Raw genomic sequence first — 15557 nt, forward strand, 5'->3', positions numbered from 1 at the left:
TAGGTAAGACACCCCTCTAGCAGGCCTTACAGCCCTAAGGCAGGGTGCACTTTGCCACAGGTGAGGGCATAGCTGCATGAGCAATTTTCTCCTACAGTGTCTAAGTCCATTCTTAGACATTGTAAGTACAGTGTGGCCATATTAAGTATATGGTCTGGGAGTTTGTCAAAACAAACTCCACAGTTCCATAATGGCTCTGTCAAAACGAACTCCACAGCTCCATAATGGCTACACTGAATACTGGGAAGTTTGGTATCAAATTTCTCAGAATAATAAACCCACACTGATGCCAGGTTTGGATTTATATAAAAATGCAAGCAGAGGGCATCTTAGAGATGCCCCCTGTATTTAACCCATTCCTTCAGTGTAGGACTGATTGGTCTGTGCCTGCCTGCCACTGAGAGATGAGTTTCTGACCCCATGTGGTGAGGGCCTTTGTGCTCTCTGGGGCCAAAAAACAAAGCCTGCACTGGGTGGAGGCACTTCACACCTCCCCCTGCAGGAAGTGTAACACCTAGCAGTGAGCCTCAAAGGGACCAGGCTTCGTGTTACAATGCCCCAGGGCACTCCAGCTAGTGGGGATGCCCAGCCCAAGGACAAAGCCCCTCTTTTGACAGCAAGTCCAGAGGGATAATTAGGAAAAACAAGGAGTCATCATCACCTCCGCCAGGACAATCCCTAAGGTGTCCAGAGCTGAAGTGACCCCCTCCTTGCAGAATCCTCCATTTTGGTTTGGAGGAGAGGGACCAATAGGGTTAGGAATGTGCCCCCTCCCCAAAGGGAGTGGGCAAAGGAAGGGTGTAGCCACCCTCAGGGACAGTAACCACTGGCTGCTGCCCTCTGACCCCTAAAAACACCCCTAAATCTTGCATTTAAGGGCTTCCTAAACCAAGCTAGTCAGATTCCTGAAGTCCTGACAAAAAGGACTGCTTAGCTGAAACCCCAGCTGTAAGGAAAGAAGACAACAACTGACTTGGCCCCAGCCCTACCGACCTCTCTCCTGCTTCAAAGAACCACCTGCAGAAGAAAGGCAACACTCCCGTGGACAGCAGCCCTGTCCAAAGAAGAAACCTCTTCTAAAGGACTCCCACCTCACTGCAGAAGCGTGAGCCTAACCACTCTGCACCCGACGCCCACGGCCCGGGTCTAGGTGGCCCAACTGACCAGAGAGGACCCCCATGCTACGGCAACCAAGTGTCCACCCCCTGGGTTTACCTTTTCACCCCTCCAGGACGACGCGTTCGGAGGGAATCCAGAGAACCTCCCTGACCGCGACTGTCTTGGATGAAGATAAAGGACCCACTGCACCCGCAGCCCCAGTGCCTAGGAGAAATCGACACCCGGTGCAGCGACAATCCATAGGCGACCCTCTTCCCTGCCCGACCGGTGGTGTCCCCGAGACACCCCCTCCACCAGACCTTGCTTGCAGTGCCTGAGTGACCCCAGGGTTCCCTCAGAGTTTCATTGGAAACCCGACGCCCTGTTTGCACCCTGCACCAGACAGTCCTAATGACGCTGAGGGTGTGGGGCTGGTGCCTACTTGGGCCTCCTCCTGTGCTCTTCTGATCCCCACTGGTCTGCCTTCCAAGCCAAGGGAACTTACCTGGTGGCAGACTGAATTCCGAGTACCCTTTGTCTCCATACGAACCCACGTTAAAATTGCTAAACTTTGACCTCTGCACACGGCCGGCCCCCTGTTGCTGATGGTGGGTGTTTGGGGTTGACTTGCACCCCCAACGGTGGACTACCTATAACCAGGAGACAAGAACTTTAAGTCATGTACTTACCTCTAAATCTGTACTTTATTTTCTTCCCCCAGGAACTGTTCTGAAAATGCAGTGTCCACTTTTAAAATAGATATTCTCTATTTTCTTTAAAACGGTTTACTTGACTAAAGTAAAACTAAGTTACATTGATGTCTATGCTAAGTACTTACCTGCAACAGTATTTAGTTTTGAACGGAGTCTTGTGGTTCTAGTAATAAAGTAACAAAATGAAAATGTCACTTACCCAGTGTACATCTGTTCGTGGCATCAGTCGCAGTAGATTCGCATGTTCTGCAATAGCTCGACATCTGGTGTTGGGCCGGAGTGTTACAAGTTGTTTTTCTTCGAAGAAGTCTTTCGAGTCACGGGACTGAGTGACTCCTCCTTTTGTCTCCATTGCGCATGGGCGTCGACTCCATCTTCGATTGTTTTTCCCCGCAGAGGGTGAGGAAGGAGTTGAATTGTAGTAATAGTGCCCATGCAATGGAGTGACTAAGTATACACCTATTTAAGGTTGAGATGATACATATATAAATAATTGAAGGTAACTTCCAAACTGCTACAGGCTCCCGGGGAGGCGGGTGGGCACATGCGAATCTACTGCGACTGATGCCACGAACAGATGTACACTGGGTAAGTGACATTTTCAGTTCGATGGCATCTGTCGCTGTAGATACGCATGTTCTGCATAGACTAGTAAGCAGTTATTTCCCCAAAAGCGGTGGATCAGCCTGTAGGAGTGGAAGTAGTCTGAAATAACGTCCTTAATACAGCTTGACCTACTGTGGCTTGTTGTGCGGATAACACGTCTACACAGTAGTGCTTGGTGAATGTGTGAGGCGTAGACCATGTGGCTGCCTTACATATTTCTTGCATTGGGATGTTTCCTAGAAAGGCCATGGTAGCACCTTTCTTTCTGGTTGAGTGTGCCCTTGGTGTAATGGGCAGCTGTCGTTTAGCTTTAAGGTAGCAGATTTGGATGCATTTAACTATCCATCTGGCTATACCTTGTTTTGAAATTGGGTTTCCTGCATGAGGTTTTTGAAATGCAATAAAGAGTTGTTTAGTCTTTCTAATGTTCTTTGTTCTGTCAATGTAATACATCAATGCTCTTTTGACATCTAATGTATGTAGTGCCCTTTCAGCTACGGTATCTGGCTGTGGAAAGAACACTGGAAGTTCCACTGTTTGATTTAGATGGAACGGTGAAATAACCTTTGGCAAAAATTTAGGATTGGTCCTTAGGACGACTTTATTTTTGTGTAGTTGTATAAAAGGTTCCTGTATAGTAAACGCCTGAATCTCGCTTACTCTTCTCAGGGAAGTAATGGCGATGAGAAATGCCACCTTCTAGGTTAGGAACTGTATGTCGCAGGAGTGCATGGGTTCAAAAGGTGGACCCATAAGTCTAGTTAGGACAACATTTAGGTTCCATGAAGGAACAGGTGGTGTTCTTGGTGGTATAATTCTCCTAAGGCCCTCCATGAATGCTTTAATGACTGGTATTTTATATAGGGAAGTTGAATAGGTAGTCTGCAGGTATGCAGATATTGCTGCAAGGTGAATCTTAATGGAAGAGAAAGCTAGGTTAGATTTTTGTAAGTGAAGCAAGTAACCCACTACGTGTTCTGGAGTTGTGTGTAATGGTTGTATTTGATTAATATGGCAGTAGCAAACAAACCTCTTCCATTTACTTGCATAGCAGTGCCTGGTGGATGGCCTTCTTGCTTGTTTTATGACTTCCATACATTCTTGGGTAAGTTGTAAGTGCCCGAATTCTAGGATTTCAGGAGCCAGATTGCTAGATTCAGCGATGCTGGATCTGGGTGTCTGATCTTTTGGTTGTGCTGTGTCAACAGATCTGGCCTGTTGGGCAATTTGATGCAGGGTACCACTGATAGGTCTAGCAGCGTTGTGTACCAGGGTTGCCTTGCCCAAGTTGGTGCTATCAATATGAGTTTGAGTTTGCTTTGACTGAGTTTGTTTACCAGGTAAGGAAGGAGAGGGAGAGGAGGAAAAGCGTAAGCAAATATCCCTGACCAGTTCATCCATAGGGCATTGCCTTGGGATTGTTTGTGTGGGTACCTGGATGCGAAGTTTTGGCATTTTGCGTTCTCCCTTGTCGCAAACAAGTCTATCTGAGGTGTTCCCCAGAGTTTGAAATAAGTGTTCAGAATTTGGGGGTGAATTTCCCATTCGTGGACCTGTTGGTGATCTCGAGAGAGATTGTCTGCGAGTTGATTTTGTATCCCTGGTATAAACTGTGCAATTAGGCGAATTCGGTTGTGAATTGCCCAATGCCAAATTTTTTGTGCTAGCAGGCTTAACTGCGTGGAGTGCGTCCCTCCCTGCTTGTTTAGATAATACATTGTTGTCATGTTGTCTGTTTTGACGAGAATGTATTTGTGAACTATTATTGGTTGGAAAGCTTTTAGTGCTTGAAAAACTGCTAGAAGTTCTAGGTGATTGATATGCAGTTTTGTTTGATGTACATTCCATTGTCCTTGTATGCTGTGTTGATCGAGGTGTGCTCCCCACCCTGTCATGGAAGCATCTGTTGTTATTACGTATTGTGGCACTGGGTCTTGGAAAGGCCGCCCCTTGTTTAAATTTATGTTGTTCCACCACAGAAGCGAGAGGTAAGTTTGGCGGTCTATTAACACCAGATCTAGAAGGTGACCCTGTGCTTGAGACCACTGTGATGCTAGGCACTGTTGTAAGGGCCTCATGTGCAGTCTTGCGTTTGGGACAATGGCTATGCATGATGACATCATGCCTAGGAGTTGTAATACCATCTTTGCTTGTATTTTTTGTGTTGGATACATGCGTTGTATGATGGTGTTGAAATTTTGAATTCTTTGTAGACTTGGAGTGGCTACTCCCTTTGATGTGTCTATTATGGCTCCCAGGTATTGTTGTACCTTGCGTGGCAGAATTTTGGATTTTGTGAAATTGACGGTGAACCCGAGTTTGAAGAGGGTTTGTATGATCTGATTTGTGTGATTTGAGCACTGTATGAACGAATGGGCCTTGATTAGCCAGTCGTCCAAATAAGGGAACACATGTATTTGCTGCCTTCTTAAGTGTGCAGCGACTACCGCTAGACATTTGGTAAAGACTCTTGGTGCGGTTGTTAATCCGAAAGGCAGTACCTTGAATTGGTAATGTATTCCTTTGAATACAAACCTTAGGTATTTCCTGTGCGATGGGTGTATTGGTATATGGAAATAAGCATCCTTGAGGTCTAAAGTTGCCATGTAGTCGTGTAGTTTTAGCAATGGCAATACTTCTTGTAGTGTGACCATGTGGAAGTGGTCTGATTTGATGAAAGTGTTTACTACTCTGAGGTCTAGGATTGGTCTCAGCGTTTTGTCCTTCTTTGGTATCAGAAAGTACAGTGAGTAAACTCCTGTGTTTATTTGTGTGTTTGGCACTAATTCGATTGCATTCTTTTGCAATAGTGCCTGCACTTCTATCTCCAGGAGATTGGAATGGTGTGTTGTTAAATTTTGTGCTTTTGGTGGTATGTTTGGAGGGAATTGTAGAAATTCTATGCAATAACCATGTTGGATAATTGCTAGAACCCAAGTGTCTGTAGTGATTTCCTCCCATGCTTTGTAATAATGACCTATTCTTCCCCCCACTGGTGTTGTGTGGAGGGGGTGAGTGACATGTGAGTCATTGTTTAGTAGTAGGGGTTTTGGGGCTTTGAAATCTCCCTCTATTTCTAGGGAATTGCCCTCCTCTATATTGTCCCCGAAAACCTCCTCTATACTGTCCCTGGTAAGTGGACGGTGTTGCTTGTGAGGTGCTGGCTTGTGTGCTTTGACCCCGAAACCCCCCTCGAAAGGGCGTTTTACGGAATGTGCTGTAATTCCCTCTGCTCTGCGGGGAGTAGAGTGCGCCCATGGCTTTGGCAGTGTCCGTATCTTTTTTGAGTTTCTCAATCGCTGTGTCCACTTCTGGACCGAACAGTTCTTTTTCATTAAAAGGCATATTGAGAACTGCTTGTTGAATCTCTGGTTTAAATCCAGACGTTCGGAGCCATGCATGCCGTCTGATAGTTACAGATGTATTAATTGTCCGTGCAGCTGTATCTGCAGCGTCCATGGAGGAACGTATCTGGTTGTTGGAGATGGTCTGTCCCTCCTGAACCACTTGTTTCGCCCTATTTTGGAAGTCCTTGGGCAGATGTTCAATGAGATGTTGCATCTCGTCCCAGTGGGCTCTGTCATAGCGCGCAAGTAGTGCCTGGGAGTTCGCAATGCGCCACTGGTTTGCAGCTTGTGCTGCGACTCTTACCAGCTGCATCGAACTTGCGGCTTTCTTTATCTGGGGGTGGTGCATCTCCAGATGTGTGAGAGTTGGCCCTTTTCCTAGCTGCTCCTACAACAACAGAGTCTGGTGGCAGCTGTGTAGTGATGAAAGCCGGGTCCGTAGGAGGCGGCTTATACTTCTTTTCCACCCTTGGTGTGATTGCCCTACTTTTGACCGGCTCCTTCAATATGTCTTTTGCGTGCCGGAGCATACCAGGGAGCATAGGCAGGCTTTGGTAGGAGCTGTGGGTGGAGGAGAGTGTGTTGAACAAGAAATCATCCTCGACTTGTTCTGAGTGGAGGCTTACGTTATGAAATTGTGCTGCTCTAGCCACCACCTGAGAGTACGCGGTGCTGTCTTCTGGTGGAGATGGCTTTGTAGGGTAGGCCTCCGGGCTGTTATCTGACACTGGGGCGTCGTATAGGTCCCATGCGTCCTGATCTTGGTCACCCTGGCTCATGGTGGTGTGAGCTGGGGAGTGAGATGGAGTTTGTGCTGGTGAAACGTTAATCACGGGCGGAGGAGAGGGTGGTGGTGTAATTCTTTTAACCACTTTTGGTTGTGGTGCTTGTTCCGTCTGGAACTCCAACCTCCTCTTTCTCCTAATGGGGGGAAGGGTGCTTATTTTTCCTGTCCCCTGCTGAATGAAGATACGCTTTTGCGTATGGTCCACATCAGTTGCTTGTAGCTCTTCCTCAAACCTATGCTTTTGCATTTGGGAGGTCAGCGAGTGCTCTTCTGTATAAGAGCCTGAAGCTGGGTCGCTTGCAGTTTGTTTCGGCGTCGAAACTTTGTCTGCGTGTTTTTTCGGCTCCGAGGTGACTTTTTTCCTTTTCGGGGCCGAAACCTCTCGGCGTCGATCTGTTTCGGTGCCGCTGTCTCGGCGTCGAGCCGTGTCCACACCGGCATCTCGGTGTCGAGGCTTGTCTCCAGCACTTTCTCGGTCCCGAGAAGGCTGCGTGCCGGTGTCTCGACCGGAGTCGGACGATCTCGGCACTGTTTTGGCCTTTTTCGGTGCCGACGGTCGGTCACCGAATTTATGGGTGGAGCCATGGCCTGGTGGCAGTGGCGTCCCCTGGGCCTTGTAAATGTTTCTTTGTGTGGTTTTCGACGTCTTACTCACGGTTTGTGTGTCGTCGAATCCTTCGGAGTCTGAGTCTTGGATCGAGAAGGTACCTTCTTCTTCCTGTTCCTCGAACTCCCGTTGGGCTGTCGGTGCTGACGCCATTTGAAGTCTTCTGGCTCGACGGTCTCGGAGTGTTTTTCGGGACCGGAACGCACGACAGGCCTCGCAGGTGTCTTCGCTGTGCTCAGGTGACAGGCACAGGTTGCAGACCAAGTGTTGGTCTGTGTAGGGGTATTTATTGTGGCATTTGGGGCAGAAACGGAACGGGGTCCGTTCCATCGGCGTTCTTCAGCACGCGGTCGGGCCGACCAGGCCCCGACGGAGGATCGAAAAACTACCCCGAAGGGCACCGGAGCTCTTCGATCTTCGATGCGGTGTGGAATCTAAGTACGCCGATCCCGAACGCAACAATACCGACGAAAATCTTCCGAAATTAGCTAATTTTCCGTTCCGAAACTCGGAGCGACAGGAACACGTCCGAACCCGATGGCGGAAAAAAAACAATCGAAGATGGAGTCGACGCCCATGCGCAATGGAGACAAAAGGAGGAGTCACTCGGTCCCGTGACTCGAAAGACTTCTTCGAAGAAAAACAACTTGTAACACTCCGGCCCAACACCAGATGGCGAGCTATTGCAGAACATGCGTATCTACAGCGACAGATGCCATCGAACATATAATTTTCTATATAAAATCCCACGGGTCTGGAGTTAAGTCATTGAGTGTGTGTTTCTTCTATTGCCTGTGTGTGTACAACAAATACTTAACACTACCCTCTGATAAGCCTACTGCTCGACCACACTACCACAAATAGAGCATTAGTATTATCTATTATTGCCTCTGTCCAGCCTCTGGGGAACCCCTGGACTCTGGCTCTGTATATAATATATCAAAATGAGATATAGTGTGCACAGCTTCCTACAACTACCACCTACATATGGTTCACTTCTGCACCAACCTGCCCTTCTTTGCAACTGAGAAGTGAACAAACGGATCATTCACCTGATGATCTTTCGTGTGGTTCCTCCTCTTGCGAGGCACAGCTAAGAATGCTGCAAGGTAATGCCACTGGCAAACATGGAAAAGCGTCTCAACCTTAGGGAGGAAAGCTGCTGAGGGCCACAATACCAAGTTGTCTGGAAAGAAGGTTAGTGTCTGCAGCTCACTTGCATGGTGTGCCGACATGACGGCAAAAAGGATCGTCAAGAGCCAGAAGGAGCAGCAGCACAAAGGCTCAAGGGCGTGTGCGAAGGAACCTAAAGACCAGGCCAGGATCAAACTATCTGATTTACAGTCCACTCTTTCACACGTGACCGATAGCAACACTGAGACAGACGAGGGGCCCCCGACATGTAGGCCTGAGGCTGTGGACTGCTGTTACTAGTCTTGTTCACTGTGGCACCCCCTCACGCACACACCTCTCTAGGTCATTGGCAGTGGTGGGTATTTCACACAGACTCCATCAGGGGACAAAGGTTGGGGGTGGAATGACAGCAGGTTGTTATGGCCTGTTAAGTTGTTTCGTTTAACTTCTTATTGTTAGATGTTTATCAAAACAGATGAATCTGTTACTAACGCCAACAATGACTTGTCTGCCGCACCGCCTTTTTCCGCTTTACACTGCAGGGGTTTGTCATAAAGACGCACCATTCATCACGCAACTACGCTTATTTTGGAAATATGCCGCACTTCGTGCAAAGCTATAATGTTTATCCTCTAAAACGGGTTTACTGATGTTCGCTCACTTATGCAACTCAGTCTCCACAGCATGGCTGAAACAATATTCTGCTGGAGCTATGTGGCATTAAGCCTTTCACTGTGTAGCTTGCCACCCGTTCCTTGCTGTGCTGTTGTACTGTATACCTGAAAAATGCCAATAAACCGATGCACACAAAACAGAAAACTGGCCATGCTTCTCCTGGTGCATCACAAATTATTTGAGGGCAAACGTGTCAAAACTTTAATAAAAAACATCACAATATAGCAAACTGAAAGGCCGAAAGGGCCATCACCATGCCCACTGGAAGGCCTTGCTGGGTTAAGGAAAGAAGACATGGTAAAAGTTTTTTTGATATAAGTTCTTAATATACGATTACTTCTAACTAATTATTAAAGTGCCCATTTGGGTCGTTTATATTGATTGTACCATTTTCAACTGGGGGACCACTAGTACCAAAGGCATTTTACATTCTAGAACAAAAGCATTCCCAATCATGTGGAGAGACGCAGACCAGGATGAAGGAATACTTTGATTTCACCTTAGTGCCTCTCGACACGGTCACCAAAAGGCAGCTATGGGCCCACAGTTCAGACTGCAGATCTATCCATCCATCCATCCATCCATCTGGCCCGCCAGGGTGCTGTAAGACACAAACCTTACCTCAAAATGCCCAACTGCACAGACTTCTCTGTGCGTAGCTGCTCAAGGTTTTTAAGTAGCAGCAAGAAGGAGTCTCTGTCCTTCATGAGTTCAGAGACGTCGCCCTCAATGGATACAGTTTCCTCACAGATGCAGCGTTCCAGGGCCAAAATAATCTCCTTCGACAAGCTGGTTTCCTTCAAGCTGACTAACAATTTTTTCAAGTCCATCTCCTTCAAGTTGAAGAGCACAGTAGCCTCTGAAAGACAAAAGAGATGCAAGTATGTGAGCTTTACACCATTTGATCTACCAGCAGGAGCATCTCAAATGCAAGGGGATGTACACAGAACACTGTTGGGCGAGGCGATCGCCTGAATTCAGGTGTGGAGCGGCAGCAGATGAAGGAAACAAGCAGTCCGACCGTAGAGGTCTGAACATTACACAAATTCACACTTCGAAGCACAGAGATTGTGATGTGCCTAGAATCACAGAATATGCAGTAAAGTGTAGTAGTCAGGAAAACAGGAAGAAAACTCCAAGAGAACTGGCAGAATCCATCAACACTGGGGTAGATCCTATTGACAAATAAGAAGTGAACGGATGACCCGGTCTCTCCAAAGAAAACAGCAGAACCACTGCTGACTCTGAAGCAAGCAATCCTGGTCTTGATGACCGAGAAGTTACATGGGAGGTGGGTGCACGTAACTCAGTCTGCAAATATGCCTGTTCAAACTTCATCGATTCACTGTAGAAGCAGAAAAGGCGGAAGGAAGCTCTTCTCTGGTGCTTCACTTCATCAATTCCGAGAGTGGAAGTAGCAGCAGAAACAGGTCAACTGATTTAGCTTCAGTGGAGGGAGAAACCGTTTACCTGGCGGCTCACTTTCGCAGTCGTCGGAGGTACAGCAGAGACAGGGAGCACTTACCAGACGGTCCCGTCACTTACCTTCGGTGGAAGGAGAGGCAGGAAGCTTTCACCTGGTGGCTCACTCCACCTCCCTTCAATGAACGCAGAGGACAGCACAAGAAGCTTTAGCCAGTCAGACTGGTTCACCGACTCGTAGGATGGAAGTAGAATAGCGAGCAGGATGCTCACTCCATCCACCCTCCGAGAGGAACTATCTCGTGAATCACCGCATCTACTGTGACTTAAGCAGCAAGAGGCACCAGCTCTCGCCTGGTACAACCCTTCCTCTACCGCCAGAGTGGCGGCAGCAGGGCAGGTCAGAAGAGTTAACTTAACAATTCACTTAGATCTACAGCGTATAATTTTTTTTCTGGTGGCCGACAATGTAGCGAGTCAAACACTGAAGATCTTACCGGGTGGGTCAGATCCTGCATTGCTCATGTCGGGAGACAATTTGTGTGCCGACAGGCGGTTCTTGACTATCAGGGCTAGCATCTCATGTTGGGGACTGGAGGGGCTCTCACAGCAGCTCTGCAGCACCGCTTGGATGCCACAGCTAACGAACTGCTCCGCCAAGCTCTTGTGGTTGTTTATCAACATGCTCACCACCAGGAGGCCGTTCTGTACTGCGGAGTAACACCTGGAGGAAGGAGAGGATGCAAGGTATCAGTCTCAACCACAGCTTAAATGTAACAGCTCTGCTTGCAGGATCCTGGAACACATTTCCACACAAAACAGCACAGTAAAACACATGTACCTCAAAGCAGCAATTTAAAATCCCTTAAAAAGCAAAAAAAGAAAAGCAGAAAACACAACAACACAAAGAATCTACTTTCAGCTGCAAACTTTAATACCAACCTGTGAAGGAAAAATGTGCTACACGGGCCTAGAATGCTTAGCGGCATTAGGCAGTTTATTTTGAGCAAAAGGGCAGAGACAGAGTCAAATAAACTGGTTTCTAGCCATTTTTCTAAAGTAGGACAGATTGCACATAAATATCAAGGAAGACAAACAAAACTCAGGATTATAGCGAAAAGTAAATCATTTTTCTTTCTCTGTGCCATGCACGTGATCTATCTAAAGAGCAGAGCGGAATAAGGAGCTCATCCCTGCTAGGGGGAGGGTGAATGGGCTGTGCACAGAAGCGGACCAGTGAGAAAAGCTCTAATTAACCAGGTTGGACAGAGTGGCCTAGCCCATTAGGGGTCAGCTCTTTTTTTTGTCATTTTATTAAACTGGGAAAGAAATAATTTCAGTACAGACATACTTACTTGAAACATTTTTATTAAGACCAACTTACAATAAACTCTAGAGATTGACCAATAAGCTTAAAATAACGAAAGAAACTTCATGTTACCAAACAACAAAATATAACCTGCATCAACTCAGACATATTCTCTATATATGGACATTCAAGCTAGTGATATATAGAAGGAAAAACTCACTCCGTTAACTGCACAACATACGACAGCATGAACAAGAATCAAGGTAAAAAAAAAAAAGAGCGAAAGGTAAAAAAACAGATAAATAAGAAAGGTCCAACTCTTAGATGCTTCGCAACATGTGAAATGAGCTCCAGGTGGCTGCTTTGCAAATGTCATGCACACGGATGTTCCTCATAAGTGCTGCGAGGAATGAAGCCCTATTTTATCCGGAACAGTGGGGATGACTTTGCTGGGCGATAGTCTCAACTGGGATTTTGTTGGTGAAATGCAGTCACTGACACTCAGGAGGATGGGCTCTGTGGATGTAGACCATGGTACACTGCCTGATCATCTTGACATATGTGAACAGCAAGGCATGCAGAATGCAGGGGAGCACATCAACTTCTGTGGTGAAAAGATACTTCTAGTTCAGGGGCACGCAACTCTATGGGCAACCCTCATAAAATTGATGTTCTCAGAGGCTTCTTGAGGTCTCTCTACAGGACGTGTTTTCGGTCAAGGGTTTGGAGAAACCCCAGAAATAACTAAGGGTGTTTGAATTGAAGGTTTCGGACCCTCTCAAACAACTGACTTCGCCAGTCATCTCTTTTCTAAGCGGTGACGAAAATGTCTTTTGGTTAATAAGAACCCCAAGAAGTCATCGGCCTGAGGAAGGGGGGACGATCACCTCTGATATATAAGGCTTGACATAGACGGCACTGCCAGTGTTCATACACTGCTTGACATCAGACATTGCAAAGTTGATTAGTGGAGGCAGGAATGGCAATGCCATTGATCGGATTTATCTTTCAGGGGGTCACAAGAGGTGGGCAGGAGAGTCTGCTCAGGGTGGAGAGTTCACACTTCCCTTGACAGTCGGAGCTGAGAGCCTAAGCTGTCAGGAGCAGAATGCTTCCTGGTGCACTGAATCTCCAAGCCACTCTCTGTTCCGTAAGGGCCCTCTGTACATCTTTATTGAACAGTTACTCCGACACTGTGGGAATTTCAGCCATGTGTGAAGGCACACCTTGACACCATGTGTTCATCTTTACTTGCTCCTTGGTGCCACGTGAAATGCAATGAATCTGGAAGGTTCACTCACACGCAATGAAGCCCAGCACATGAAAAGAACAGGAGTTCTTCTGAATCAGGTTTCTTCCAAAAGGCAGGTGTTTCATGAGAAGATAAGGCGTAGCGCCTTGAAAAACACACTATGTATTCTGTGAATACATAGAAAGAAAAAAATAAAAATAACTTAAATTTCCTATCAGGAACAGATAAGATAGACCAGAGCTCAGTGTTCATAGACTCTCTAACTGGAGTGGCACAGTTGAAGCATTGGATCTACGCCGTTTGTTAAAGAAACACTTTTCATTTACAGATCTTTCAGAAAGCTGCCTATCCCGCTCCATTTCCTTTGTTCCAACCTCCTCTTTTCTTTTAAGCAGAGGTTGAGGAGTTAAATGTCATTTTTAGGGTCAAGCGCTCTGTCTCTGGTGTAGTCTCTCTGTGGGCTTTTAACCACGCCCACCGCGCACCCATCAGTTTGGTAGATTTGTCGGCTTGCCTTTAAAAATTCACTTGGCTTCATTAGTGAAAGGCATGCACGTCCTACCTTTTCCGGTGTTTAGACCTCCTCGAGAGCACAGGTAAACAACTGAAAACATACGAGGCTCCATGTTTTCCGTATGAGTTCTGGACTACTTTTTCTTATTTCGTAAGCAGATGGATCTTGCTGTGCACTAGTAGAGAGCTTTCCATGGCAATGACCCTGTGACATGGATATTTGCACTTTTGCCGGTTACATGGATAATTGCACTTTTGCCGATACGTTTCACTGCGAGCGAACTTCGGTTTCCTTCTGTGTGTCTGCTTCGCACTCATGGCGGGCGTTGGCTCGCTTACGTGAAACTCTTACTTTTCAGTTTATGTGGCAGTTAAAGTCCAGTTAGGAGTTGAAAACGCTAATAACTCCAACTCGTTATTGATCACAACCAGGGAACTGTTAGTGTTTACACCGTATTTCTTCCCAAATTCAGGGAAATTTTACTCACAGCAAGGTGACTGTATATGTAAAGCATTACGAATTCTTTAGTTGTTCTCAGGGCAAGGAAGGGCACTGCAATCACAGCCAGGAAAGTGAAGCCCTGCATTCAGCAAGGGGGATGCACTCCTTGTCACAGCCAGGGACATGAAGCCCTGCTTACACGGAGATTGTATTTCCTCCGCCCAAGGCACTTGCGCTCACAGTCGTAGTTACTCCACTCAGAGCCGAAACGATTCCTTTTCTGAGCCATGGCACTTCCGACAGCTAGGCTACATCACCACCACACCAGCAGGTTCTCTGCCATATTTATTTCCCAGGTGCACGCCTCCTTTCACGCAATGTGGATCTCAGACATGGATGTAAATATCTATTGTCTGTGCAGGGCAGGGTTGGTTGTTTTGGTTGGGGAGGGGATGAAGGAGGAAAACTCTTGCTAGAACATATTTTTGATGTTCGGCCAGAAAGGGAGAAAGCAGTAACTCCCCCTCACCATGATGATTAGTATGAACATGCGGTCTTGTTCCCCATGTTGGGCACAAGGCTGCCTGAATACCTCTGAGGCCAGGGTTTCTCGATCAGAACACATCTCCACATTTCACTTTTATGAAGAACAGGGCAATTTGCAACTCAACAAGCCCAGTGTAATCCCAGAACCAGCTGTTAGGAAACATTTGACCCCTCACCAGGGAGTGGGGTGGTTTCCAGCCGCCGCTGGCCGAAGGCTTAGAGTTACATTTGTCGGGGACTGCACCTCATTTTGTGCACGTTTGAGTAGAAATGCTTGGAGTACTGATCACAAGTGTTGTGTGCTTGCTCAGTCACTTTTATTACCAGGGTGATCTCAAACGATGCCCTTGTAAACGGTGACTACTGGGAGAATGCTTACCCAGCCCCTTTCTCTGTGTGTAGTAGAGTGTGGGCGAGCTCACAAGGGTTTGGTTGTCTCAAGTTCTCCTCCAGTGAAATTTCAGTCATTAACACACTGTGTTTTGATTCTGGAAGCATGTTTTTTGTGGGGGAGACGGAAGGTGGGGAAGGTTCTACATTCAGTTTTATCAGCTCAATCTCCGCTCTGTTTTGTGATTTTGTTTTCTTGGAGCAGGCGTAGATGATTTTTATCTTGGAAATGTTGCCATTCTGAAAGTCGTTACGCAGTTTCTGTAATAAACAGGTGTCTAAGAAGTGAAACGGTGACTCTGATAGCTTCAGTGGCCATTTCCCTTGCCTTTCCATTTGTCACATCCTTCCCAGTCAGGTCATTTCTTATCGTTGACAGCATGCATGGCTGTAATTTCCTTTTGTACAACAGGAAGAAATGTCTCATATTACAGTTTATTTCCTTGCATGAGGAATAAATGCATGCCATCTTTAAGAAATAGAGAAGGTGGCATCCTGGCTACCCAGAAGCCCCATTGCCAAAACGTTCATTTTGTAGAGAACAGCACTTTGCATTCTGAAACGTGAGTTTTGTTTTGGTATGTGTGAGGGCCTAAAATTCCTGGCTAGCCAAGAGTTGTGTTACAGAGAAATGGCTGGCTTAAGGGGTCCTTATGGGGCCAGGAACGCTCTTATGTTTCTTGAGGAGAGATATTAAACCATTTTGAATCGTTGCC

General features: G+C 46.8%; 1 protein-coding gene across 1 annotated transcript in view; it reads right to left on the reverse strand.

Moving 5' to 3' along the window:
• The window catches only part of CUL9 (cullin 9), a 576404-nt gene that overhangs the window by 378754 nt on the left and 182093 nt on the right, over positions 1-15557 (reverse strand). Inside the window, exons 12-13 of the mRNA XM_069236395.1 lie at positions 10887-11113; positions 9589-9826 (exon numbers count right to left, since the gene is read on the reverse strand). Of these exons, the coding sequence (XP_069092496.1) occupies positions 9589-9826; positions 10887-11113 (465 nt within the window). The remainder of the gene's footprint in view (positions 1-9588; positions 9827-10886; positions 11114-15557) is intronic.

The sequence above is a fragment of the Pleurodeles waltl genome, chromosome 5, assembly GCF_031143425.1.
Source record: "Pleurodeles waltl isolate 20211129_DDA chromosome 5, aPleWal1.hap1.20221129, whole genome shotgun sequence".
Lineage (NCBI taxonomy): Eukaryota > Metazoa > Chordata > Amphibia > Caudata > Salamandridae > Pleurodeles > Pleurodeles waltl.